Consider the following 26,362-nt stretch of genomic DNA (forward strand, 5'->3'; position numbering starts at 1 on the left):
TCAGATTCCAGAAAGGATGAACCAACACACTGGATGGAGCGATGGCCAATACTCAGTTAGGGGGGTTCTCGCCACTTTTTTCTGGGCTGGCAGGAGGTTCAGGTGGGATGGTGGAGAGTAATAGGCGGGGTACACCCTGAACCGGTTGCCAGCCATTCGCAGGGCCCACATAGACAAGCAACCATTGAGTAATGCTAGATTCGGTGCCAACAGGGGTGGCACCTGGTGAGACAAGTAATTTGGTAAAGGTGGCAGATGCCCATAGCCACCCTGTAAAACCGCCTCTGCCCATAATTAAAAGTATTGGTCTAATAGCTCTACCACATTTATGATCAAAAGAGAACTTTCTTCTTTGCACAAAAAACAAAATATATATTTTTATATTCAATGATTATTACTAAAAATGAGCAACAGAGAAGAAAACATGGAATGCCTAAAAGCACCGGTTTTGGCAGTACAATGCTATAGTTGTTGATGTAAGAACTTAACTATTAACAAGAAAACCATGGCAAGAAAGATATCAGTTTAAAACATGGGTGCCCATTAGGTCGATCCTGATCTACCGGTAGATCTGAGACAGGTCCCAAGTGGATCCGAGGAGTGTTGAGGAGAAAAAACAACAACAACCATTTGTGTATCTTTGTACATGTTAGTAATATATTTTTTTGTGTTAATGTACACTGCACCCCAATCATCTTATCAGTCTCATTTTCACCAAAGGTTTCAGGCTGTTTCTCATCATGGCATGCGTGTACGTGTACGTGTGTGTGCCAGTGTGCGTGTGTGTGCACGCGTGCCAGTAAGAGTAGATCCTGGGAGGTTAGTTAGGATCGAAAAGTAGATCTTCGATTCAAAATATTTGGCCATCCCTGGTTTAAAACTTTTATGAGGCATTTTTATCATCATGATAGTTGTCCAAACAAATCTACCTTAACAGCAGGCATTTCAAACGAACAAGAAACTGAACAAACAAGGGTGGTCAATCATTTTTCCCATTACGCTATATGGTGACAGGCTCACAAATAAGCCAATACCTCACTTTCATTTCCAACAACATATCTTTAGGAAGTGGGATTTTCTGCGATGAGGGCAACCAAAAGAAAATTGCTCCGTAGACTATACATAAGTGACGCACTTTTTGTGTTTTTGTCTCTCATTGGTCCAAAATTGGACTGGCTCGCTCGTTTTTGGATGCTTTAAAATGCAGCGCAATGAAGGCCAAAAATTAATTTCTGCATCTCCCATTCCTCCGATTTTGCAAGCTCCCTTCCCCGCACCAACAAATTCTCTTCCACAGCGACATCTGTGCAAGTACTTGTCGATATGCCTTATCGATATGTGAATTGGAGTTAGTCATTTTGAAAGTGGATCTCATAGGCTCTTTCTCCAAAATGTCAGTTCAAAGACATCATCACAAAGGCAGAAATGATCTTTGCCAAAGGCGCTGTCCCATTCCCCAATACTGGGACATGGCTGTTGGACCTTCTACAAATAGTCATCCAGTTACTGCGCTTTTTCTTTGATCTCACAGTCGTCTGAAACATTGGTCGATCCCATCATATTCCCATGGGAAGTTTGTGGAAAACAGCAAGAAAATTCAGCACTATATTTATCTCAAACTGGACTATTTGCCAACATGTGTTACAGCGCAGCCAGAAAGATGAGGTCACAAACGTGCCTTGCTGCTCTGAATGCACTATATTTTGCCTGACAAATGATCTTTAAGTGGTCAGAATGAGAGCATACAGTACCCCCCAAAATTTAAGTAACCCCAAAATGCACTCCTGTAGTGCATCGAGATAGGCATGCCCTGACATACGTGTTTTGGGAGATACAAGCAGTCATTTACTTGCGAGCACCAACTTGAGATCTGAGCGCTGTATGGTGGCAGTGCTGTCAACTTAACTTGCTTCACACCAAGCAGCCTTTCGTCAACTAGAGAGCAATTCTTCAAACATATAATAAAGAGAATTACACTTTGTGTATTTAAAACAATCGCATACTGGAGACACCACTGTACAGATTTCCTCAATGTGATATTCAATTCCAGAAGTGCAGAGAAAGGTCCGGCCACATCAAGCATCAGCCCCCCGCAGCCCCCCTTCTGAAAATGTATTTGAGGCTTTCCCACCGGATCGACGAAGGAGATCACTTCAGACTTGCTTGCAAGAGTGTGCGTGTTTTTTTTTCATGTTGTTGGGAGACTTGTTTTTATTGTTGTTATATTTTCTCATAGGCCAGATCATTTTGACATACAAATAAGATGAGCATTTTTGCAAGTCAAGAGAAGAGGAGCCGAATCAATGCGGAGTCACTGAGGCATTAGTGCTTGGAGCCTGGGAGTCATTAAGGCCCATTTAGAGGATCAGGACTCTCTAAAACAACTTGTCCACATTTCTTGACTTGACTTTTGCATGGAGTCATGAGGTTGCGAGCCGGTGTCAACTAGGCCTGCCTGCTTGAATCTGAACATACTTCCATTCTCGGTCATCCTTACGTGACGGACGAGAGCTTGCAACATCATCTGCGGCCGACTGCATTGGCTTTAGGAGGAGGAACCGTGAATCACAAAACATCACACTGTGTCCGTCTCACGCATTGTCCTTTCGAGACGTTCACATTTGCACAGAAAAACTTCATGTGCGGACAAGTGCAATCTGAAATTCCTTTGAAACCGCTATCTTTACCATGTACTCACCCCGCCCTAATAGACCCTTGCAGACTGGCTTATCCTCACACACACCCGCAAACACGCACGCCTTGTTAAGAGGCGGTTTATTTGAAGGAACCGAAAGAAGGCCTTCCTCATCTGTCCTTTCTTGCAGTAGATGGAATGCAAGGAACGCAGACTGCAAGTGAGCTTGTCTGCTTGGTGTATTCATGCATTTCCTCATGACCTTGTTTGGTTATTCAGTTTTCAGTCTTCTAAATGGCCTGGCATTTGCCAAAAGCTTGTGTCATAATATTTGAGCAATTATCTTCGAAACATAAGCACGTTGCTTTCAATAACACTACACCAGTTTGCAAGCCATGAAAATACCAATTATTACTTTGTTATTGACTTTTGAAATAAATTTTGGACTCACTGCAACATAGATGCTAAACTTGAAGTCTGGAAAGACATCACCAGACACTAGAATTCTATTGCTGCTCTGCCAGGCCTCTACTGCAGCCGTCTTCAGTTCCTGCTTGTTGTTGGGATATTTTCTCTTCACTTTTGACTTCAAATGAACTCTCTTCAAGTAAAATGCGTGTTCAGCCAGATTCAGGTCAGGTGATTGGCGTGGTCATTGCAAAACACTCCATTTCTTTGCCTTCAAAAACTCTGTCTTTGGGACATTGAAATAATAACCTTGCCAAACTCACAATTTGTCTTTCTGATTTTGTCAGCAATCACATCATTAATAACTACAAGGGAACCGCTAGCAGTGGAAGCCATACATGCCCAGCTGAGTAGCCAATTGTCCCATTACTTTTGGACCCTTCAAAACTGTTGCAATTCCTACACCGTTCACCTGAATTGGACGTAAATCCCCTCAGATTAGAACAGAGATCCTGCAGATATTGTTCCTCTTGTTTCAAATCCATGGTGGAACATAAGGAGCGTGTCCATGTCCCAATATGTATTTAGCTGACTGTATCATACATGAAATTATTTGGTACTGTATACTGTTCTGTTAAACACCCAGCGTAGGGACCAATACTGTAGCGATGCACGACACTGGAAAGGGAGATAATACAACACCATCCATCCATCCATCATCTACCGCTTATCTGGGGCCGGGTCGCGGGGGCACCAGCTTTAGCTGGGAAGCCCAGACTTCCCTCTCCCTAGCTACTTCTTCCACCTCTCCCCGGGGGATCCCGAGACGTTCCCAGGCCAGCTGGGTGACATAGTCTCTCCAGCGTGTCCTGGGTCTTCCTCGGGGTCTCCTCCCGGTGGGACATGCCCGGAACACCTCACCAGGGAGGCGCTCAGGAGGCATCCGAATCAGATGCCCAAGCCACCTCATCTGGCTCCTCTCGATGTGGAGGAGAAGCGGCTCGACTCTGAGCCCCTCTCGGATGACCGAGCTTCTCACCTTATCTCTAAGGGAGACGCCCTGCGGAGAAAACTCATTTCGGCCGGTTGTATCCGGGATCTCGTTCTTTCGGTCACGATCCATAGCTCGTGACCATAGATGAGGGTTGGGACGTAGATCGACCGGTAAATTGAGAGCTTCGCCCTTTGGCTCAGCTCCTTCTTCACCACGACAGACCGATACAACGTCCGATAATAATAATAATAATACAACACGTGTGGAAATAATATATTGGGAGTGTCACTCAGCTCATTTGTTGGAGCTATTTTAGCTTTTGTATATTATCTTATGTGTGCGTATCCCCATTTGTTTATTTTTGAACCATTGCATCAGCAAAGTTCGTTGTGGTGATTTACTGCACATTGCATACATTGTCTGCAGTGGGCGCATGATTCTGAAAATCAAAGCAGAAATATCTTCAGGATCTTTCCAACTTGCTCTAGCCATATTGCTACAAGCTTCCCTGCCGTGTATTTTTAATTGTTTTTGACCTTTCCCCGAGCTCGCCTCTCCTTTGCTCATCATCAGCGTTGTCATTGTTTCCATTAGTTCACACACTTCCTTTCCTGTTCTGGCTCTGACAATGTGACTCCTCTTCAGGGCCGTCTGGTGAGAGCCGGTTTCAACAAAGTGCTGAGTGAAATCTCTAAATTTTCCACTGAAACTACGATGTGACGGCCATCGGCATCAAGTTTCGATGGCGTAAGATTCGTTAACCGACGGTCTCCAAGTGACTCAGGCTCTGAATGAGGAAGAGGTCAGTTGGAGGCATGAAAAGGAAGATGAAGAGAGGCAGATGACTGAGTCCTCCTTCTCTCAGTTCCGATAAAAAGCATTGAATGGGTGTCTTTTACAGAGTCACGACTCAGATGGATTCAAGTCACATTTACAGACCATAATTTGGAAAGTAATGCTTGTAAATCTTTTAGATGTCTGAAATGCACTTCCTGAAGTGCAGAAAAATAACATACAAGCTGAGAATGTATGCAGTTCAGGTCAGACTTTGTGTCTCTACTCACATCTGTTTTCATAAGCGGTCCCATCTTTTCATATCCGCGTGACTCGGAATGCCTTCCCCTTTAATCTTATCATCTGAATTTATAGACTGCCGAAACTCACATCATTTATAGCAACTTCAAAAAAGCCTTGCAGTTCTTGGATCATAATGTATTCCCAAAAGGAGAGCACAAATGGATAGTAAATAAGATAAGAAAGATAAAGAAAACCTTGATTTGTCTCACAATGCAGAAAATCCCAATTTACAAAAAAAGTACACACATACATATACATATAAAATATTACTTTCTAAAACACGTTTCAAAAGGTAAAAGTTAGAATCGTTTTTATTTTTTTAATCTGATGACTCACGTCATATGTTCATTCCGACTGACACTTTAGTTAGCACACAGCGATCTAACTACCCTGGGAGGAGCCTTTCTGCACCGTAACTTAATGTTGTTTCAATTGGTCATTTCCGTTACACAAAAGTGATGAAGGCACTCAGACGTGCGGCATGAGTCGCCCATTAAAACGTGAGCGTATTCGTTCACATCAATGGTCATTCGACAAAAGTGTGTCACTCAGTTGTTATTACTAGGTGCATATCTACCACTACATGTTCTTGATTTTGCTGTTTGGTGCTTTCTACCGCCTTTATTATCGATTTGACTTACTGTTTATTGTGCATGTTAAATTGCTCCATGTACAGCACTTTGTATGCAGCGATGACTGTTTGAAAGTGCTCTATAAATACCGTTGACTTGACTACATGTGGTTAGCGAGCTAGCTATGCCTACAGCCCAAAAAGTGCTTTCCCTTGATGCCATCATTTACAAAATATTATATATTTAAATTCTCAAGCAAGGGGTTAAGGTGGCCCATCTGGCAGGTGAATGGAGCACCGGAAAATTGTTAGTTTGCAAGCTAGTGAGTGGTTAGCACCTCTTGTCGATATTCATTTCATGGCTTGAACAGGGATGTGAAGAAAGATACAGTTTCATAAAGTTTCTGGAGAAAGTATCACCCATATTCAGCGGGGCCTGGTTTAATGTCGATGGCATGTAAGAGAGGAACTTGCATTTTGCACCCTTTTGAAGCCTAATCAAATGTATGTATTATTTTTTTCATTACTCAAATTTGGCAGGCTTGTTAACTACTCTGGGGTGTGTTAAATTCAGACGACATTCATTTTCACTTTATTGGGACTCAAATGCATCAATACAATTGGAATTATTTTTTTTTTAATGAGCTGCAATGCAAAAACAAAAATTTGTTTAACCATTTGACATTTGTATCATATTTGATACATGCATTTTCAATATGTAACTTATTCTTTATATTACATTAAATAATCTGTATCAAATTTGATACTGCAGGTTTAAAATATGATTTTTCCTACATGATCATTTTCAGATGTAATCTACATTATGCTTCTAAATGTGATACGACAAATATCTAAAACAAAAATATTTTTGAAGATTTTGTGAATGAACATCTCAGTTCCCCCAAATAAGTTTTTTCTGGCTCTTCCTTGATGGGTCAGGCATTACAACCATGTACCATTATTGGAGCTTACTGAAAAAAAATGACATTTTTTTTTCAGTAAGTACAGTATTATGTAATGGTGCATTGTATGCATTTGTATCATTGTAATGATGCATCCATCCATCCATTGGATGGGGACAAGGGTCGTGGGTCGTGTTGGCGCCTCTCCCAGCTGTCTTCGGGCAGGAGGTGGGATACACCCCAAACTGGTTGCCAGCCAATCAATCGCAGGTACTGATGCACCATCAAACTGTTGTTTTTCTTCACTGGTGCTGTTACGAAATGAAGTTCTTTGCCTAAACACCTTTTCAAAAGGTTCTCTCCAGTTCTGTAGGGGGAGATCAGCGAATACAAGCACTGCATTGTGCTGATCTCCAGGACAGCAGCCTCCTGGATTTTAGCTTAGTCACGATAAGTGCACATGTACAGTAGCCTCTCAACTCTGTAAGCATTCAAACGTGCTGAATCCTTACAATGTTGAGAGTTGCACATCCAGACTTTCCCTTTTTTTTCCTCTCTTTCTTGTTTCGGTGTAAACTCAGCACAAGTCACAGTCACGTTATTCGGGTTGACCCGTCAACAGGATGCAGCCGATGCAGAAGTCAAAAAGGAGCTGTGTTTCACAACCCTCCAGATTTCTGGAGTGCTGGGCAACTTCCCATCTGAGCGCAAGACAAATGTTCAGAGAGTCTCACAAACCAAGCGCTGTGGTGGCTTGGCAAATGCTGAATGCAGATCTGTTCAGTACATTCTCCTCCCATAACTCTCTCAACTTAAGAGAGGGCGAGTTGTGTCCATGCATGACGCAAACGCACAATGATTTTAATCATTATCGTCCCAGCAACTGCCTCGACTTGCATTTCATCTGTCTGTCAAAGCAAACTTGCAATTTGTCAGTGAAATCACTGTTGCTTTGGCTGAATCAATGTACTCACACTAATGTAAAATGGCTGCATAAAAGGCAGAGAAGTGTTTGCACAGTCTTGTCATAAAAGTAACTCAATGCAGAACAATGATGGCAACAGACAGGCAGTGCTGCTCAACTTGCTTCTGTTGGCTGCCATGTGCTAGTGTTGATTACAGGGGTGAAACTAGAGCGTTACAAATTGGCCGGTGGTGGTGATTCGTTCTTCAACCGAAGACTGAATATTCATACATTCGTTTTCGGATCCACATGATCCTCACAAGTGTCACGGGGGGTGCTGAAGCCTCCAGCTGTCTTCAGGCAGTTAGCGGGGTACACCCTGAACTGGTTGCCAGCCCAATCGCAGGGCACAAATAGATGAAAAACCATACATGCTCACACTCACACTTGGGGAAAATATGAGTGTTCCATTAATCTGCTATGCATCTACTTTTTGTTCTGCTACTTCTCCCTTTCATTATTTTTGCTGATATGAATTGGGAATGTTTCCATTGTGTGACAAATAAAGGTTTTCTTATCTTATCTTATGTTTGTGGAATGTGGGAGGAAAGTGGAGTACCTGGAGAAAAAACACGCAGGCATGGGGAGCACATGCAAACTCCACACAGGAAGGCCGGAGGCCGGGATCGAACCCTGCACCTATGAGACTGAATATTGATTTTTTAAAATTGTGCTGTTTTGGCCTCCGTGTTTTGGAGCTCCAAAATGGAGCATACATGCGCTACAGTTTCCAGTATAAGCACGTCAAATTTGAAACTCATATAGACAATAAAAACCAAAACAAACAACCCAAAATAAAGAACAAAAACTTTTGTTCATAATTCCCATTGTCACGTCGCGTGCTCGCCAGCAGGTGGCGGGTTTTTCCCTCCGCCTGTTCGGCACACCTGTCCGTAATTTCGGGCTGATCACCTGCCTTTATTAAGCGACTCCGGCAGTCATCTCACTGCCGGAGAATTCCTTACCGTGCCATTGCTCTCTATCGCTAATCTCGTCGCTTGACAATTTCTCGCTGCCCTATTGCCTTACGGCCTCTACCTTCGCGTATTTCGTATTGTGACCAAATTGTTATCGTCGGTTCTCCTATCTCGGTAGTTCCTCGCCCTTTATCGTTTCGCGAGCGTTTTCGGTTGTCTTCCTTATTTTTCCTGGTCCTTATTTGACCAGCGTTTTCTGTTACCGTTTTCCCTGTTCGGGCTCCTTTTGTTCTTTATTAAAACCCTTTGTTTCTCACAAGATCTTTTCGTTGTCTGCTTTTCCTGGGATCCACCTCGTTTTTTCTGTTGTGCACGAGGCGATTTCTCATCGCCTCGGGCTCAACGTGACAGAATTCTCCGGCCACCATGGATCCCGCAGACGTCGAGAAAATCTTGTCCGCTCTTACTCGACAAGAGCAGCAAATGAGCCAGCACAGCCAAGCCCTTACGGAACTCCGCGGCGCGGTCTCCATGCTGGCTCACCGGTTCGATGATTTCGAACCTCGCTTAAAACGGGTGGAGGAACGAAGACACCCTTCCGGTCTTCGTCCTACCACTCCGGAGGCGCCCTCCTCGTACCCCACTATATCGAGGGAGCCCTCGCTTCCACATCCCCCTCGTTACGGGGGTGAGCACGGGCAGTGTGGACACTTTCTACACAATTGCTCGCTCATTTTTGACCAACAGCCGTCCGCCTACGCCACTGACGCCGCCAAGGTGGCTTATATCATGAGTCTCTTGACAGGTCCGGCGGCATCGTGGGCAATCGCGACCAGTGACGCCAAGCCGAATCTCCGCACCTCCTATCCTGATTTCGTGGCAGCCTTCCGTCGGGTGTTCCACCATCCCGTGCGGGGCAGAGAGGCGGAGGGGCGGCTGCTTGCCCTGCAGCAGGGAAGGCGTTCGGTCGCTGACTACTCCATCGAGTTCCGGATCCTGGCCGCGCAGAGCGGGTACGACGATCGGGCCCTGTGTGGACTGTTTCGCCGGGGTCTCAACACGCAACTCAAGGACGAGCTGGCTACTCGCGATCACAGCACCGACTTGGAGGAGCTGATCGACCTCTCCCTCCTGATGGACAATCGCCTGAGGGAACGGGGCCGTGAGCGAGGAGGTGATCGGTATCCGTCTCGACGTTTCCCGTACCGTGAGGAATATCGGGGGTACGGCGAGCACTCCCGGGGCCGGGAGACAGCATCCGCGGAGGAGCCGATGCAGTTGGGCGGCAAGGACGGTGGTGCGGAGGAAGGAAGGCGCCGTCGCCGGGACCATGCTACAACTGACGGCGCACAACCACCCTCCCGCGCCACAACCAGCTATCCGGGATCGTCTTTCCACGCTCCTCCCGATTACTGTGAGTCACGACCTCGCGCGTCACCCTCCGAGTCTAGGCGAGTCGACAAGCGACCAGGACACCCCAATAGACTCGAGCTCGAGGCGGAGGTATTCGGCGGGTCCCGGTCAAGACGGGTTCGGGCCCTGGTAGATTCAGGAGCAGATGACTGTTTGATGGACACTAATCTCGCGTCCGAACTGGGGTGCTTCTTAGAGGAGTTGGTTGTTGCGAAGCGGGTGCGTGATCTGGATGGGCGTCTCCTGGCGGTGGTAACACATCGAACGGAGCCGCTAAAACTTTTGTTATCCGGTAATCATATTGAGCATCGCCGTTTTTATGTTATGCGGTCCCGGAACGCCCCGATCATCCTCGGATTACCCTGGCTGCAGACGCATAACCCGGTGATCTCATGGGCGCGCCCCGCTATCGATAGCTGGAGCGATTATTGCTACCAGCACATAATAACCAACAGGTGTGCAGCTGCAGGATGAGCCCTACAGTGCCACCTGTTGGTCACAAACAGAAACATGACAAGAGGTCCATTGGCAAAAATCGTCATTCAAAAAATAAATTTAAGGTCACTTTGTGGTTTGCATTTCATACATTGAGGCTGAGCTGCACTGAACTTGTTTACAGAGCAGCCTTTGGATGAAGTAGGTTTCAGTTATACTACATGTCCTTTTCCGTTTGGGACGCTACACTGACATTTCACAATACCAAGACAAATCATATATATATATATATAAGATTTTTCTTATATATAAGAAAAAAATAGATATTTTAAACATTTGTACTTTGGAGTCAGCCAGTCGTCCATTAAGCGCCTTCAGCTGGTCCAGAATGCCGCTGCTCGCCTCTTGACTGGTACTCGTAATAGGGAGCATATAACTCCTACTCTGGCATCCCTTCACTGGCTCCCCATTCATTTTAGAGTTATTTTCAAGATCCTCCTCTTTGTTTTCAAATCTCTGAATAATCTCGCGCCACCTTACCTCTCTGAGCTCATCCGCGCCTACACACCTGCCCGGCGCCTCAGGTTTGTTGACCAGTCTTTGTTAGAAGTACCAAGAACTAAACTGAGGCTTAGAGGGGATCGAGCCTTTTCTGTTGCTGGTCCCTCTTTCTGGAATGACCTCCCACTGAACATTCGGCAAGCCTCCTCGCTGCCCATCTTTAAAGCCCTCCTCAAAACTCACTTGTATTCTTTGGCGTTCGACTCAGCATGACTTAGATTTGTTCTTGATTTTACTGCTTGGTGCTTTCTACTGCCTTTATTACGGATTCGTCTTACTGTTTATTGTGTATGTTAAATCGCTCCATGTACAGCACTTTGTATGCAGCGATGGCTGTTTGAAAGTGCTCTATAAATACTGTTGACTTGACTTGACTTGACTTGATTTGTAACAAATTAACACATTCTTCCATTTTGAACGTCAATGAAACATGTCAGCAAACAGAACACACACATGCACTCACGTGCACAAACGCACGCACGCACGCATACACACACACACACACACACACACACACACACACACACACACACACACACACGCACACACACGCACGCACACACATGCTCGCGCGCACACACGCACACACACACCCACCATAGACTAATTTGTTGATACATCATAATAACACATAAGTCATTAATTACATCCATCTATGCACAGTATGTAGTGGTATGTTGGCAAGGTAGCTATTTTATTTGACTGTAAAGTAGCCTAATTTGTTGATGATAGCAACACACTCTTCCACACAGTCCTCACAAATGAATATGCTCAAACATTATTTCGGTCAAAACAAAAGTTTGAGTAAACGAGGACGTGTGAGATGTGTCATTTCTGATACAGTGTATGTGTTGACCGTCACAGTTCATAAAAAAAGAGTTCCATCAAATCCGATGAAGTTTTGACCCACTTATGGAAGTCTGAGAAAGTCATACAAAAACTAAAAATGTATCAAATCTATGCAAATTTGAGGAATACCTCGAATGTTGAATATAAGACCAAACATTTATGACACATATATTGCAAGATAATGACCTCTCTGGGTCATTTGGGACCCAATTTTGCATGGAAAGGTTCACAAAACACCAAAAATAAAAGGTCAACATGCTAAAAAGTGCCTTTTGTTTCCTTGTCAAAACTTTGACTGCCAAATGAATCATGTTGCGAAGTGAAGGTCCACCATGTGCTTATAAAAAGAAAACCACTCTGGCACTGTCCAACCTGTCAGCAAAGGCATCTTGCTGTTTGCATGCTGCTTGCAGTTAATTTATAATCAAGTTTTGGAGGTTGAACAATCTGCATTTCAAACAGCATAACATCTACCGAATACAATGGATATTAAGTTCAATGGAAAATCTCCCCTCTTTTCTGACGAAATAGGGCCATCTTAGCGTCTCTAGATGCAATTTTTGTGTAACGTAAAAAATCTACTGGTTCTTGTTTTTGAGTAGTCTTATAGTGCATGCATGTTTGTCGTTGGGTCCCACTGCAAGCTGTGAGTCGGGTACGGCCTTAGTAATTACTTTGTGCTCAAGCCCTAAAATAACGCTACTGGCCCAATTACAGTCTGAGCTTCATTATATAGTGTCGCAAGACTGAAATAAAACACCAGAGAGAAGGAAGGACGGAGGGTTTCTTGCCAGTTTTGGGGAGGTGCTCAAGCGCACCTTGTGAATCGGATCTCAGTTCATCCAAAAGTACAGAGATATTTATTCATTTTAATTATTTTTTTTTGCGTGTATGTCTCTTTTAAACAAGCTAGCAAACTGTGTAACCACAGAACTTGGTTACAATTTATTTTGCTTTGCAATATATGTTCATCATGTCAGGGCGGCCCGGTGGTCGACTCTTTAGCACGTCCACCTCACAGTGCGGAGGGGCAGGGTTCGATTCCAGGCCCTGTGTGGTTTTTGCATGTTCTCCCCAAGACTGCGTGGGTTTTCTCCAGGTTCTCCGATTTCCTCCCACATTCCAAAAACATGCATGGCAGGTTAATGGAACACTCTAAAATTGTCCCTCGGTGTGAGTGTGCGCCCCGCGACCCTAAGTGGTTCAGAAAATAGATGGATGAATTATGAAGTATCATGTTAGCAAGGAGGTAAATGACAGAGGCAGGATACGATTCAGGCGGTCAGAGAGGATTCAACTGTCCTCTGCTTTTGAATTGGAATGATAGAAGAGAGCAGTTGTGTCCTGTGTCTGTGTTAATATTAATAAGGTGCTACCGATAAGCTGCCACACAACATTGTATTCATATTTTGACAGAGAGAGGGGGAGCAGCAAACAGCAAATTTTATTTTGTAGTCACATTCTATGGTTTCATCACAGCCTCTCTTTCTGAAATGTGGGGTGAAATTGACTTAAACAATGAAATTTATCTTGCCTTGCCGTAAGGTCAGCACCCCTAAAAGCTTTGATTGACTAGATTCTTTTAGCAGTGGAGGCGCCAATGTGTCACATTGTCATTTTCAGTTGCTCTGTGCTTCCATTTCTCTCTGTCTGTCTGTCTGTCTCTCTCTCTCTCACACACACACTCTCGGCCTCCCAATATTTATCCTACAGACCAGCAGAGACGTCACCATCCTCTTCCCCTCTAAACTCGCGGCCTCTGGTGTGGTCAGGCCCCAAGTTAAGTTGGGTCAATGCCATGGAGGCTTGTTTAGGTAAGCCTCTTCAAAGCGAGTCCGTGAAAGAACGTACTGTACAAGGGAAGGGATGTGTAAATACCGGACGGGTGTTAGCATAAGTCATGCTGGCACCACACATCAGTTACATGCGGCTTGCACAAAACCTTACAAATATACACGTCGCTCTTACGCATCTTAACATAGAGGCCGACAAAACAAAGATCTGTGTCATTTGTTGTTCCATGATTGCTCTCAAAGATGGAGTCATGAGCGTTCAAATTCTTTGAGTGTTTTGCCATAGATGTGATGCTGTTTGACTTGTGCTTCTGGGTTGAACACTGTTTCCAAAATTAGATTGACCCTCCTTTTTCTTGCAAACTGACCACAACTTGACAGGAAAAGCTTGCCATTGCATTCTGTGCATATTTATTTTTGCATAGATGCCACTGCATCCGTACATGCTGGTTAAAGTGTGTGTACATTGTATGCGTGTTTATAGATGCAGCAAGTTTTTATTGCTAAACAGTGCTTTTCATCTTTCCAAAACAAGTGTGGCTTTAACAAATGACTCGAATGGTATTGTGATACGTGTCGTAGAGAAAAACAGTTGATGGCAGAGGGGTATTTGAAATGAGAAAAGGAAAAAGGGGGGCGCTGTGGGCCTGGCACAGCTTGGCCTGCTTGGCCTCCAGGCTTCTCCCTGAGAGCTAAGTCTCCTCCCCGGGCGCCTGCCAACTCCCTGTGGTAGTGCAGCTACATGTTCAATTATGCTCTGGAGCCTGTCTGTCGTTCCCTTTGCCTCCTAGCCGGTAATTGTGTCAGTGTGCTCAAAAGTGTCAGCAGGGGCAATGTGTTCAGGTTCGACAAATTACAATGGAAACACGATGAATGGTTTGTTTGGCTTAGTTTGGATTCAACAATTGTTTACGATAACAATGCGTTCTTTGGAGGAGGTGGTGGGAGTGGCTGATTTTGAAAAGGAATTAAAAAAACATGTACAGTAGAAGTAGAAGTAGTGTTGAAAGCTAACTTTGACTCTCCCAAATGAATGTGGTGAATATCGACAAAGTCTTTCTGACTACCGTAATTTCCAGACTACGGGCCCAAACCCTGTGGATTTTAATGTGACACGGTGAAATAAAATAGAGTATTTGCAGCCACACGGCACCAGTGTGAACAGTGAATTTAAAAGTGGCATTCTCGTTCAGTGGGAGGCATGGGGTGCGTTTGTAAATGTGTAAATGCCCTAACACGATCTTAGGAGTGTTTGTTTAGAGCGGCAGATCATGTTCCCCTCCCATTAATTTCCTAATGTTATAAACTAATCAGCAGCTCGTGCTTAAACTGTTTCAAAGTCTGTCCCCGAGTTGGAGCGCCTAGAGTTTGTAGAGTCAGAATGAAGCAGCCTTGGATGAGGAAATTGGTGATCAAAGCTAGCCACACACAGAGAGGCATACAGCTTAATCTTATAGGCAAATTGGCCTAAAAATTAAAGTGACAATGACAGCGACAAACAGACTAAGAAAGTGTATAACGAAAAAGTTGCGTGACTTTTCCTTTCCATAAGTGAAGAAGAGGGCTTCGCGATGAGTGACTTTTATGTTAGGCAACTGTAGAACTAGCCACTTCATATTCCGACTCATTACATACTTATTTTTTCATGTCAAATATTAGCTCCTGCGGCTTTAAATCGGCTGTTCTTTGTAGTACGGAAATCACAGTAGTTATGAATCTACCAGTATGTTGAATATTTAGAATAGCGGTGCCCAAACTTTTTTGATCAAAGATCTACTTTTTGATTAACCAACGTCCCGCGATCGACCTGTTACCACACAGTTACACACCCATACCATGATGAGCAACAGCCTGACGTGGAGACGTGTGACGCTCTTTTGCAAGCCTGTTAACGATCGTAGCTCACACGTACCATTTTAAAATGCTTCTGTCGGCCCTCCAGATTCCCATTCTTTGCCAGTGCCTCTGGTGAATTGTACATGTAACAAACTCTGAATGAGAATAATGATAACGATAAAATGTATAGCGCAACAGCTATGATCACAAGCTGCAATTGCAGACTGCTGAGCTCGAGCAACTTCCGGTGACGCAAGTCGCATGCCACCACAGGTTAAAGATGATTGGCTTTATTTATATAAATATTCATTCATTCATTCATTCATCTTCCGAGCCGCTTGATCCTCACTAGGGTCGCGGGGGGTGCTGGAGCCTATCCCAGCTGTCTTCGGGCAGTAGGCGGGGGACACCCCGAATCGGTTGCCAGCCAATCGCAGGGCACACAGAAACGAACAACCATTCGCACTCACACTCACACCTAGGGACAATTTTAGAGCGTTCAATCAGCCTGCCACGCATGTTTTTGGAATGTGGGAGGAACCGGAGCACCCGGAGAAAACCCACGCAGGCCCGGGGAGAACATGCAAACTCCACACAGGGAGGCCGGAGCTGGAATCGAACCCGGTACCTCTGCACTGTGAAGCCGACGTGCTAACCACTGGACTACCGGGCCGCCTTGTATAAATATATTTTATTTTATTTTTTCACCCTGGAGAACCCAATAACCTTTTTCTTCTTGGGAAAATGATGAATTATAGATTAAATGACTCCTATATGTTCACTGAACACCAAAATATGTTTTTTTTTTTTTTTAAATATTCAATGCTTTAATCCTAATTTAGGATTAGGGCCAAATCTGACCCTTTGGGATTTAAGGGCAGCATTTGAGTAGCAGAATTTTTGTGGCCGAATTTGACCCCATGGGTTCTCCAGGGTTAAATACTTTATTGTGAAAGTGAGACTGATAGAATGATTAGGGTGCTGTGTGCATTAACACAAAAAATATATTACTAATTTGCACACAAATGTTTGTTTTGTTTCTTTTCCTCTACAGTCCTCGCGATTGATTTGGGACCGGTCCGCAGGCTGCCTGTCGATTGTGATCGACGTAATTGGCACGCCTGATTTAGAATTTTCATTCACGTTTTCTGCAAGGTGGTTGTGACCAGTCCACATGACTATACTATTTAAAAATTCAGTTTGACTATCCGGATTTCGAATTGCAGACAAAAATTGTGAACATCCAAATCTGTCTGTCAAATCATAAGTACAGTTTGAATAATCCTTCGGGCTATTTTGAATGTAATAGTGACAGTCAAAACAACAGATAGAGAGAGGTATCTCTAATTATGTTTTGCCTAGTCAAAACTGATTATGAAGAGTGATATCTCGTTTACAATTCATGTGTATTGGGTTTATCATGGCCTCACAGGTTAAAAAAGGTATGAACCAGAGTATTTACATCACTCGAAAATATGTAAAGAGCTAATCCGGGAGACGGCAACCCACGGCTCAAGAGCCGCATGCGGCTCTTTAGTGCCCCCTCGTGGCTCCCGTGACCTTTTTCAAAAATGTTTGAAAATGGAAAAAGATGGGACGGAAATAGATTTTTTTGTTTGAATATGGTTTCTGTCAGAGGACAAACATAACACCAACATTGTTAACGTTTTATAATGCTATAAAAATACGTTGAATAAATATTACATTTCAATATTTTGTCAATGAGGATTTGCGTCATAGCCTGCGACACACCTTTCTATTAGCAGGGCGGGGATGTCAGGGATGTTGGGGATGTTGTTGTTAAAATAAAATAGCCTTTCATGTACAATTCATGGAGGGTACTTGCAAATAATGGGAATCTGCGCGGCCTACAAGCATTTTTAAACGGAACACGTGAGCTACGATAGTTAGCACGCTGCGTTATGGCTGTTGCTCATTACGGCATGAGTGTATGAGTGTGTGTCTATGTGCGAGATTGCGGTAATGGGTACATCGCGAGAGGTTGGTTGATCAAAAAGTAGATCATCCGTCAAAAAAGTTTGGGCACACCTGCTCTTCAGGATGAACTGCAGGGCGAAAAAAAAAAAAACACTTTTAATCTTGAATGCTCGTTGTGAATTTGTAGCCAACATAGTCATGTTGATAGTAGGCTAATATAGCCCATATAGATAGACTTTACATGCTCTTTCAACACTTTGGGTTGCCGACCCCTGAACTAGTCAGTTTGAGCATCATTATTTCATTGTGCTATCCCTTCTGGTGTGTCCACCTTGACCATCTGGAAGCCGTATAATACAGGCTTGCAGACACAAACAAAGAATCGTCCTCTTGTCTATTACTCCTGCAAGTGACTCAGTGAATGCTGTAGCATTAGTCATTTTTAGTAGAGAATTAAAAGTGCTGACTGTGCATATTGATATATTACAGTATGTGTCTACTTGTGTTGCATTGTCATTTGTGTTCAAATATAGTTTGCTTTTAAACCACAACTATCAATGCTAATGGTTTGGATGCCGTTGGTGTTGTTCGTCATTTAATTACTTTCCTACGGAATAATCTTTGTTTTATGTTTAGTTTGACAGTGTATTTCAACTATTAGGGGAATTAAACAGCTTGAAGCCTCTTAATCTGATTAAAAATGCAAGTCCATGTGAAACATGTCTCCCACTTTATCGCATCTCCAAGAGTGCACATGTGGACATGTTCATTTAATTGGGATCTGTGTCAGAGTACGTGCGTGCCCTTTCTTGTGGGTCTTGCAAGCGCATGCATGTGTGTGTACTTCCATGCGTTTCTCGAGCTTTCTTAATAGGAGGTAGAGCATTAACACTGCCAATAAAACAACAAGAACGGTTCTTCTGGGCCTCACCTTGTTCCACACCCGTCCATAAATCCCATTTTCACCAACATCGCTAACGTCGAAAATGTGCTGTGTTGTGCTATGCTGCATAAGCACTCTCTCGCTTAAAATTCACCTCGTTGCCCCAGCAAGTACCTGTAAATGTGCAGATTTTGTTCTCGACTGTACATAAGGAGGTATTCATATCCCCACGTGAATCAGAGGTAACTTTGCCCTTTGTAGACCTCATCTTCAGGCCTCAGCATAAAAGACTCAGTGGACAATGTTCACTGTTGCATTTTATGACCAAGTGCACAGCCGTTTTTGTTCTAATGCGAGAATCATTCACAGCAACAACTTCACACAGCACACTTCTCCACTGAGTGCATGATCATGGTTTGGTCACTCTCAAGCAGAATTCCTCAGAATCATATGATTGCCGAGAATTACTTCGTGAATTATACTGCTCAACAGCAAATTTTAATCAGAGGTGGCTTTCTGTGTCCCCAAGCAAATTTTTGGACACCAATTTCAAACTTTTCTTCACGTTTCTTCTCGCCCATCAGGTTTATGAGTTGTTTTAGTTGTTTGTTTTCCAGTTTGACATTGAAAAGCTTGCACAATACGGATTTTACAATGTCTTGTAACTTATTGCGATGACATTTCAGAAAAAACAAGCATTAAAAAAAATTGTAAATATGATGAAATTCATGAGTTTTTTCCTTTTTTAAACCTGTGGTGCTAGAGAAAAAAAGTTAAGAAATGTGTGTTTAAAAAAATGAATCAAGAAAATTTATTGCATTGCTGATTTTAAGAAAAATCGTAAAAATGTGTTGGCTCGTGTGATCGGTTTAGCCAGAAATGCTTTTTCAACCTAGGTTGATGAAGTTGATCATAATTGGAGGAAAGAAAAGTTGATCATACATGATTGTAAAAAAATTTAAATAATCATTTTATCACACTTCATCAACTGAATGGTCATCGTGGCCACCTGTGGACAGTATATAAGACAGTACATAAATATTGTTCATTGGAACATCTCGACACCTCTCTCAGTTAATCATTTTTTTAGTTTTCTGTTGAGTTTGATAGTGAACTTAAACTGGGAGTGGAAACAGCTTGAACGTTCTTTTTGTTGAAGATTTATTTATTATATAAAATGAATAATCACACAATAAAGAGTGTTCTGCATTCCAATTCTCTGGTGAGGCAAACTGAAATGGCTTGCGCATGATGGTCCAAGACTTTCACCTGAGCTCCGTTGCTCATCTTTTTCACTCTTAGCTTACTCCCACACACGCATTTTAATACGGCTCGGTATATGTATTTGCGGAATATCCCCGTGGACGGCTGTTTATTAGCCCCAGCGAGCAGTGCCATTGGGGAGCAGTATTTGTAAACATCATGCCTGGAGAGGCCTGCATCGTGTGTGCGTGTGTATTTTTCTTTACACATTTGAACAAGAAATCTCAAGAGGAGCTTTTCACTCAGTGTGTTTTTCTGTGTAACATCATCTACAAGTCATGCATGTTGTGTATCTAGTCACTTCCCTCAAGCTAAAAGCTTGGGAAATAAATACAAAAGCTTTGGTAAATTGTACCAAATAATGGAGAGGGAACTGCTTTAACACTCTGAAATGCCTCTCAATTAATAGGACTTGATGAAAAGGAAAAAATACCTCAGCCCCCTGAACACACACTTTTTTTTTGTTTGTTTTGGTGACTTTGCGTGCCTAAAGTGTAGAGCGGCACTTCACTTTGTTTGGAGCCATCCAATCAGGCGGATGTGATATGGCCACAAATGAACATCAAACACATGACACTGCCACCATTCAGTCATGGCCTATCTCTCCCTCTTCCCATCCTTCACTTTCTTTTTCACACTCAATCTAAAGCATATTATTCAGTCAGAGTCAAGCAAGAAAAAGCTTGTCATACATTTCTTTTTGGATTTGCTTTCATTTTGCTTGTTCTGTAGCCAGATCAGCATTGCAAATGAGATTTTTTTTTTCACACAGAGCTGGATCAAAGCCATTTACAGGAAACCAGAGCACCTGGAGAAAATCCACGCAGGACGGGAAGGAGAGTAAAATCCAAACATTAAGGCCAGAGCTGGAATCGAACTCTGCATCTCTGCACTGTGAGGCTAACACGCTAACCAGTCGACCACAAGTCTCTCTCTCTCTCTCTCTCTCTCTCTCTCTCTCTCTCTCTCTCTCTCTCTCTCTCTCTATATATATATATATATATATATATATACTCGATGCTCGATATACACCCATGCTGACTCGCCACTTACCCAAGTGTCCATCAAATGTGGCATATACCAAGGTGATGCACTCTCCCCACTGCTGTTCTGCATAGGACTGAACCCCCTAAGCCAAGTAATCACCAAGACAGGCTATGGATATCGCCTCAGAAATGGAGCTACAATCAGTCACCTCCTCTACATGGATGACGTAAAGCTGTATGCTAAGAGCGAAAGGGACATAGATTCCCTGATCCACACAACCAGGATCTACAGCAGCGACATCGGGATGTCATTCGGGCTTGAGAAATGTAGTCGGATGGTGACTCAGAGAGGAAAGGTAGTCCGCACTGAAGGGGTCTCACTCCCAGAAGGAACAATAGCAGACATTGAGGACAGCTACAAGTACCTTGGTATACCACAAGCCAATGGCAACCTCGAACTGGCAACAAGGAAAGCGGCTACGGCCAAATACCTCCAGCGAGTGAGGCAAGTCCTAAGAAGCCAGCTCAATGGCAAGAATAAGACCCGGGCAATAAACAGCTATGCCGTGCCAGTGATCAGATACCCTGCAGGAATAATAAGGTGGCCAAAGGAAGAGATTCAGACCATGGACGTTAAGACCCGAAAGCTCCTAACCATGCATGGAGGGTTCCATCCCAAATCCAGCACCCTGAGACTGTACGCAAGCCGAAAGGAAGGAGGCCGGGGACTAGTGAGTGTGAGAGCCACTGTCCAGGATGAAACATCCAAGCTCCATGAATACATCAAGGAGAAGGCTCCAACGGATGACGTACTCAGAGAATGCCTCAGACAATGGGGAACAGAAGATGAGGCGCTGGAAGAGGGACCATCATGGGAGGACAAGCCCCTGCACGGGATGTACCACCGGACCATAACTGAAGTGGCTGATCTCAAGAAGTCCTATCAGTGGCTAGAGAGGGCTGGCCTGAAGGACAGCACAGAATCACTCATCCTGGCTGCTCAGGAGCTGGCCTTGAGCACCAGAGCCATCGAGGCCCAGATATACCACACCAGACAAGACCCAAGGTGTAGGTTGTGCAAAGAGGCACCTGAGACGATCCAACACATAACTGCAGGGTGTAAGATGCTGGCAGGGAAAGCCTACATGGAACGCCATAACCAGGTGGCTGGCATAGTCTACCGAAACATCTGTGCGGAGTATGGACTGGAAACCCCAAGGTCAAAATGGGAAACACCTCCGAAGGTTGTGGAGAATGACAGAGCGAAGATCCTGTGGGACTTCCAGATCCAGACTGACAAGATGGTAATGGCGAACCAACCAGATATCGTGATCATAGATAAAGGGCAGAGGAAAGCCGTTGTAGTGGATGTAGCGGTCCCAAGTGATGGAAACATCAGGAAGAAGGAACATGAGAAACTCGAGAAATACCAAGGGCTCAGAGAGGAGCTGGAGAGAGCCTGGAAGGTAAAGGTGACAGTCGTGCCTGTGGTGGTCGGAGCACTCGGGGCAGTGACCCCCAAACTAGATGAGTGGTTGCAACAGATCCCGGGAACAACATCGGACATCTCAGTCCAGAAATGTGCAGTGCTGGGAACAGCAAGGATACTGCGCAGAACCCTCAAGCTTCCTGGCCTCTGGTAGAGGACCCGAGCTGAATGAGGGACGGACACCACCCGAGGGGTGAGATGAGGATTTTATCTATATATATCTATATATATCTATATATATATATATATATATATATATATGGTATACCAAGGTACTTGTAGCTGTATATACAGTATATATATATATATATATATATATATATATATATATATATATATATATATATATATATATCTACAAAACATTCCGTGACATAATGAGTGGGAAAAAACGAGAGAAGGAAATAAATGACCCAGTGATTCGCATTCTAATGTGTTTCTATTTAACAGGGAACAGGCAAGAAACAGTCAATGACTTTCTCCCTTCTCCTCTGCTGTCTGTCTCTCTGACAGACTGTGTCCATCATGCAACTTGTGGACCGTGACATTCTGACCGACATTTTTGCAGAGGTTTGTTGAGCAACACACACACACACACACACAGTCGCATATCAGCCCAACTGTTCCCTGCACAGCAGGCTTGACAGTCAAGCTGTTTATTTAACCGTTAGTCTTGAAGAGAGTTCTGAAAGGGCCACAAACAAGGACCTTTGGATTTTAGTAATGCTGCAACACACACACACACACACACACACACAAAAACACACACACATAGATTGAAGTGTATTTTAAGTGTAATGTTGTATGCTCATTAATTAGCAAAACAAAAACTAATTTTAATCAGAGATGGCCTTATTTTATAGTGTCTTTACTTTTTTGTAGTTCACCAAATTTTTTAGACATTGACATTCATACGCCGGGGCTCTTGGGCCCCTGATGCGGCTAAATGCCCACCGGCCGGCGGGGAAGGAGGTGGGGTCTCACCAGAAGGTGAGGTGCCCAGCGCTCGCCCTGCCGGAATGGAGGGTAGTGGGAGTAGTCGCCCCACAACCCTCCTTAAACTATAATCAGGCGAGGGCCCTCCTCCGCCAGGAGGAGGATTCGGATTCAGTGCAAAAAAAAAAAAAAAACACGTAGAAGACTCCTTACATGCATCTCTGATTTAAAGATGTTGCAAAATCATGTTAACCCGTTGTAATTCATTCAGTGTTCCAAACTCAGAGCCGTTGAAATGAACCCAATAACTTGCTGTCAGTTTCAAAAAGATCAGTGACCCCCTGCTGTAGAGCCAGTGGTCGAGAGAAGTTGCTGAATGCAGTTGGGGCCCACATGGTGATTCAGGTGGGCTGGTTCATCTCATGGTATCGTTATTCCATTATTTCAGCCCATCCTGCATAGATAGATAAGTTTCGAGTTCGGCGTGCATTCAGTATAATGCTCACTCTCCCGTTTTCCACAGCCCCAAAACCACAAAAGAATTCCAAGCTAAGTGAGTTCCTCCACCCCGTCATCCAAACCGAGTTTGAATACATGTGGAGAGCGCATCTAAAGTGCTTGAGATGAGCATGTTCTCAGAATTTAGTAGGATTGCGCACCAAAAGTATGATAATACTATGTTGCCGTCAAATGAATTGGGAACGTTGCTTATTATTTTTATGAATGTTCGAACATTGGAAACAATTAACCAAAAGAAAGTTCTTCTCGGGCGGCCCGGTAGTCCAGTGGTTAGCACGTCGGCTTCACAGTGCAGAGGTACCGGGTTCGATTCCAGCTCCGGCCTCCTTGTGTGGAGTTTGCATGTTCTCCCCGGGCCTGCGTGGGTTTTCTCCGGGTGCTCCGGTTTCCTCCCACATTCCAAAAACATGCGTGGCAGGCTGATTGAACACTCTAAATTGTCCCTAGTTGTGAGTGTGAGTGCGAATGCTTGTTCGTTTCTGTGTGCCCTGCGATTGGCTGGCAACTGATTCAGGGTGTCCCCCGCCTACTGCCCGAAGACGGCTGGGATAGGCTCCAGCACCCCCCGCGACCCTAGTGAGGATCAAGCGGCTCGGAAGATGAATGACTGAATGAATGAATGAAGTTCTTCTCATTGCAGCGGGATCACTTTTGCGCAGATTTCAGACAAATTCAGACTGAAGCTGTTTTTGTTAACAAATGGACCAGAGTGATCCCCGCTCTCCTCCGAGTGACATTGTTCGCTCCGAGTGATGCATTTGATGTGTTGTGGTCCCAATTTTACAGTGCAAAACTGACTGTCCCTTAAAAGTTGAGTTGGGCAGGGTGCAACTATAAGTCAATTATTTAAAAAAAACATTGATTATATGGAATGCATGCGTGGATGTGTTCCTCCAGCTGAGTTCTCTCAAACAAGACGAGACTGACTGCTCAGACATTTACAGGAGAGGAACATGAGAGGAGTGTTCCGTACACATGTGACTGACAAGAAAAAAACTTATGGCCGATGCACACAAACACCGCTGCTGTCCTGCAGCTAATCTCACTGGTGAGTCTCTCTATGCCATTCTTATCCTACCATGCATACAATCACACACACAAAAGTGAAACTCAATGCCAATGGGCTGTCTCAGGTCTGCTAACAACAGTTGGCCCGTTAGAGCAGAGAACAAGTGCTCCAAAAAGCTGTCAGCATCCCACTTACTCTAAAACCAGCGCTTACAAGATCTTTGCCGGCAGTTTTCTGGATACGCTGACGCACTGGTTACTGCTCCTCGAGTCACAATGTTTTTCCTCTACTGATATCATTTCAATACGCTGCAACTGCAATTGTACATGTATGATGCAACGGTGCATGAAACGGTGCAATGATTTTCTGCACCAACTGCACAACTGTTACAAGATTGTATTCTTCCACTGATCACTTTATTTCTGCTTGATACTTTGCACATTGTCTCACATTGGGTGGTACCCGCGCACAAAGATACCCTTACATTACGGACTGTCCTTCCACACTTATTTGTCATGTCCTTGTTTATAATGATACTAGTGTAACCTGTACTGCTGGAGACAAATTCCTTGTGCAATAAAGATAATTCAGATGTACCTTAATGGAGATTTACCAATTCCAATAGGATGAGATGAGTTTCATTTGCATGTAAAGCAAATACGAGGCCTTGGTAGTCTTCACCCTCAAAGTGTATAAATTGTTACGATGGACTTTGATAACCCTTTTGATAACCCCGACCTTGATTGTAGAACATGTGTACTTTTTATTCAAGTGGGTCATCACTTTGACCGCGAGGGATGGGAATTGATTTCCAGCATTACCCGTTCCTTTACTTATCGATGCTTTAATCAATTCGCATCTGGTGATGGAATGAAATAAATAATACATGATATCATTTATGTCATTATCATTATATGGTAATGCCAAATATGTTTCTGCACAGCAGCAGCATTCCCCCGCTTTGGCAAAATCAAAGGTATCACTTATTGTCTCATTTTATACCGCACATGCTTGACCAATTTGTAGCAGCAATATTTTCAGGTCATCCATGTGCCCTTCAACTAAGGGGCTGCAGAAGTCGTAGTAGCCAACCCGTGTTCGGTTAATAGCAAGGATGGTTTTGGCAGCCGTTTTACAAGTATGGTTTTACTTGTAGTTGTATTCTTTGGACACAAATGCTGCGTAGATTTTAGATTTTAACACAATTTCATCATTTCGATATGTGATCATTTTAGAACAGTTATAGTCAAGAGAAACTCCAAAAGGTTTTGGTTTCGATTTAGTCACACTATTTGGACAAAATACTTCTCTAAATGGCCTTAATCATCCAACAAGTAAAAGAAAGAAATACATTTTGAGAGTTTACTGAACATATGATTTGTACCCACCCTGCGCTTAAGCTTTCTGAACTTTCTTTCTGAGCATCGGCCCTAATTCTGATGTATCTGGACTCTTTGTGTGCTAACGTTAGAAGCCAATTGAGAGCTTCATTTACATGCACGGGGAACAGCAAACGGTCCTAAAGGCAATATTCCCTCTACGTTTTAGTCATTCAAACATTTTTTCCTTGTTAACGTGACAAATCGTCAAAAAATCGGGTTAGGTTTCTTACAGTCTGACTAAATGTGACCTTTGCTCCAAAAAAAGGCCTCACTCACTACTCCAGTGATGTGGCAATGTGGCACACAACAGAAGAGTCCACAATCTGCTCATCACAACTTCATCAGAGACTAACGGAGTGTGTGAACTTGCAACAGCTCGATAACTCGGTCACCAATGCAACTCTTCTTGCCTTTTATTGTGTGTGCATATGATTTATTATCCCAACATTATATCTTCACCAAGCCTTCCCCTCCCTCTTGTGCTGTGTTTTCTTTCTCCGCCAGCCTCCGTCTGACCACAGGCAGTCCCAAATGAAAATATGAACTCAGAGAGAGAAGTTAATCTCCCGTTCAAAGGCGGAGCAGAGGCTGTAACTCAATAC

At 43.8% G+C, this 26,362-nt stretch overlaps 1 protein-coding gene across 2 annotated transcripts in view; it reads left to right on the forward strand.

The window, feature by feature from the left end:
• Positions 1-26,362, forward strand: part of LOC127594953 (uncharacterized) — a 352,607-nt gene that overhangs the window by 71,112 nt on the left and 255,133 nt on the right. The window contains exon 2 of one of the 2 annotated variants that reach the window (XM_052056685.1): positions 21,017-21,588. In XM_052056685.1, the coding sequence (XP_051912645.1) occupies positions 21,052-21,588 (537 nt within the window). In that variant the 5' untranslated portion in view covers positions 21,017-21,051. Of the gene's footprint in view, positions 1-20,498; positions 21,589-26,362 lie in introns of those variants that run through there. The other variant, XM_052056677.1, reaches the window with a different exon arrangement.

This window comes from Hippocampus zosterae, chromosome 2, assembly GCF_025434085.1.
Source record: "Hippocampus zosterae strain Florida chromosome 2, ASM2543408v3, whole genome shotgun sequence".
NCBI lineage: Eukaryota > Metazoa > Chordata > Actinopteri > Syngnathiformes > Syngnathidae > Hippocampus > Hippocampus zosterae.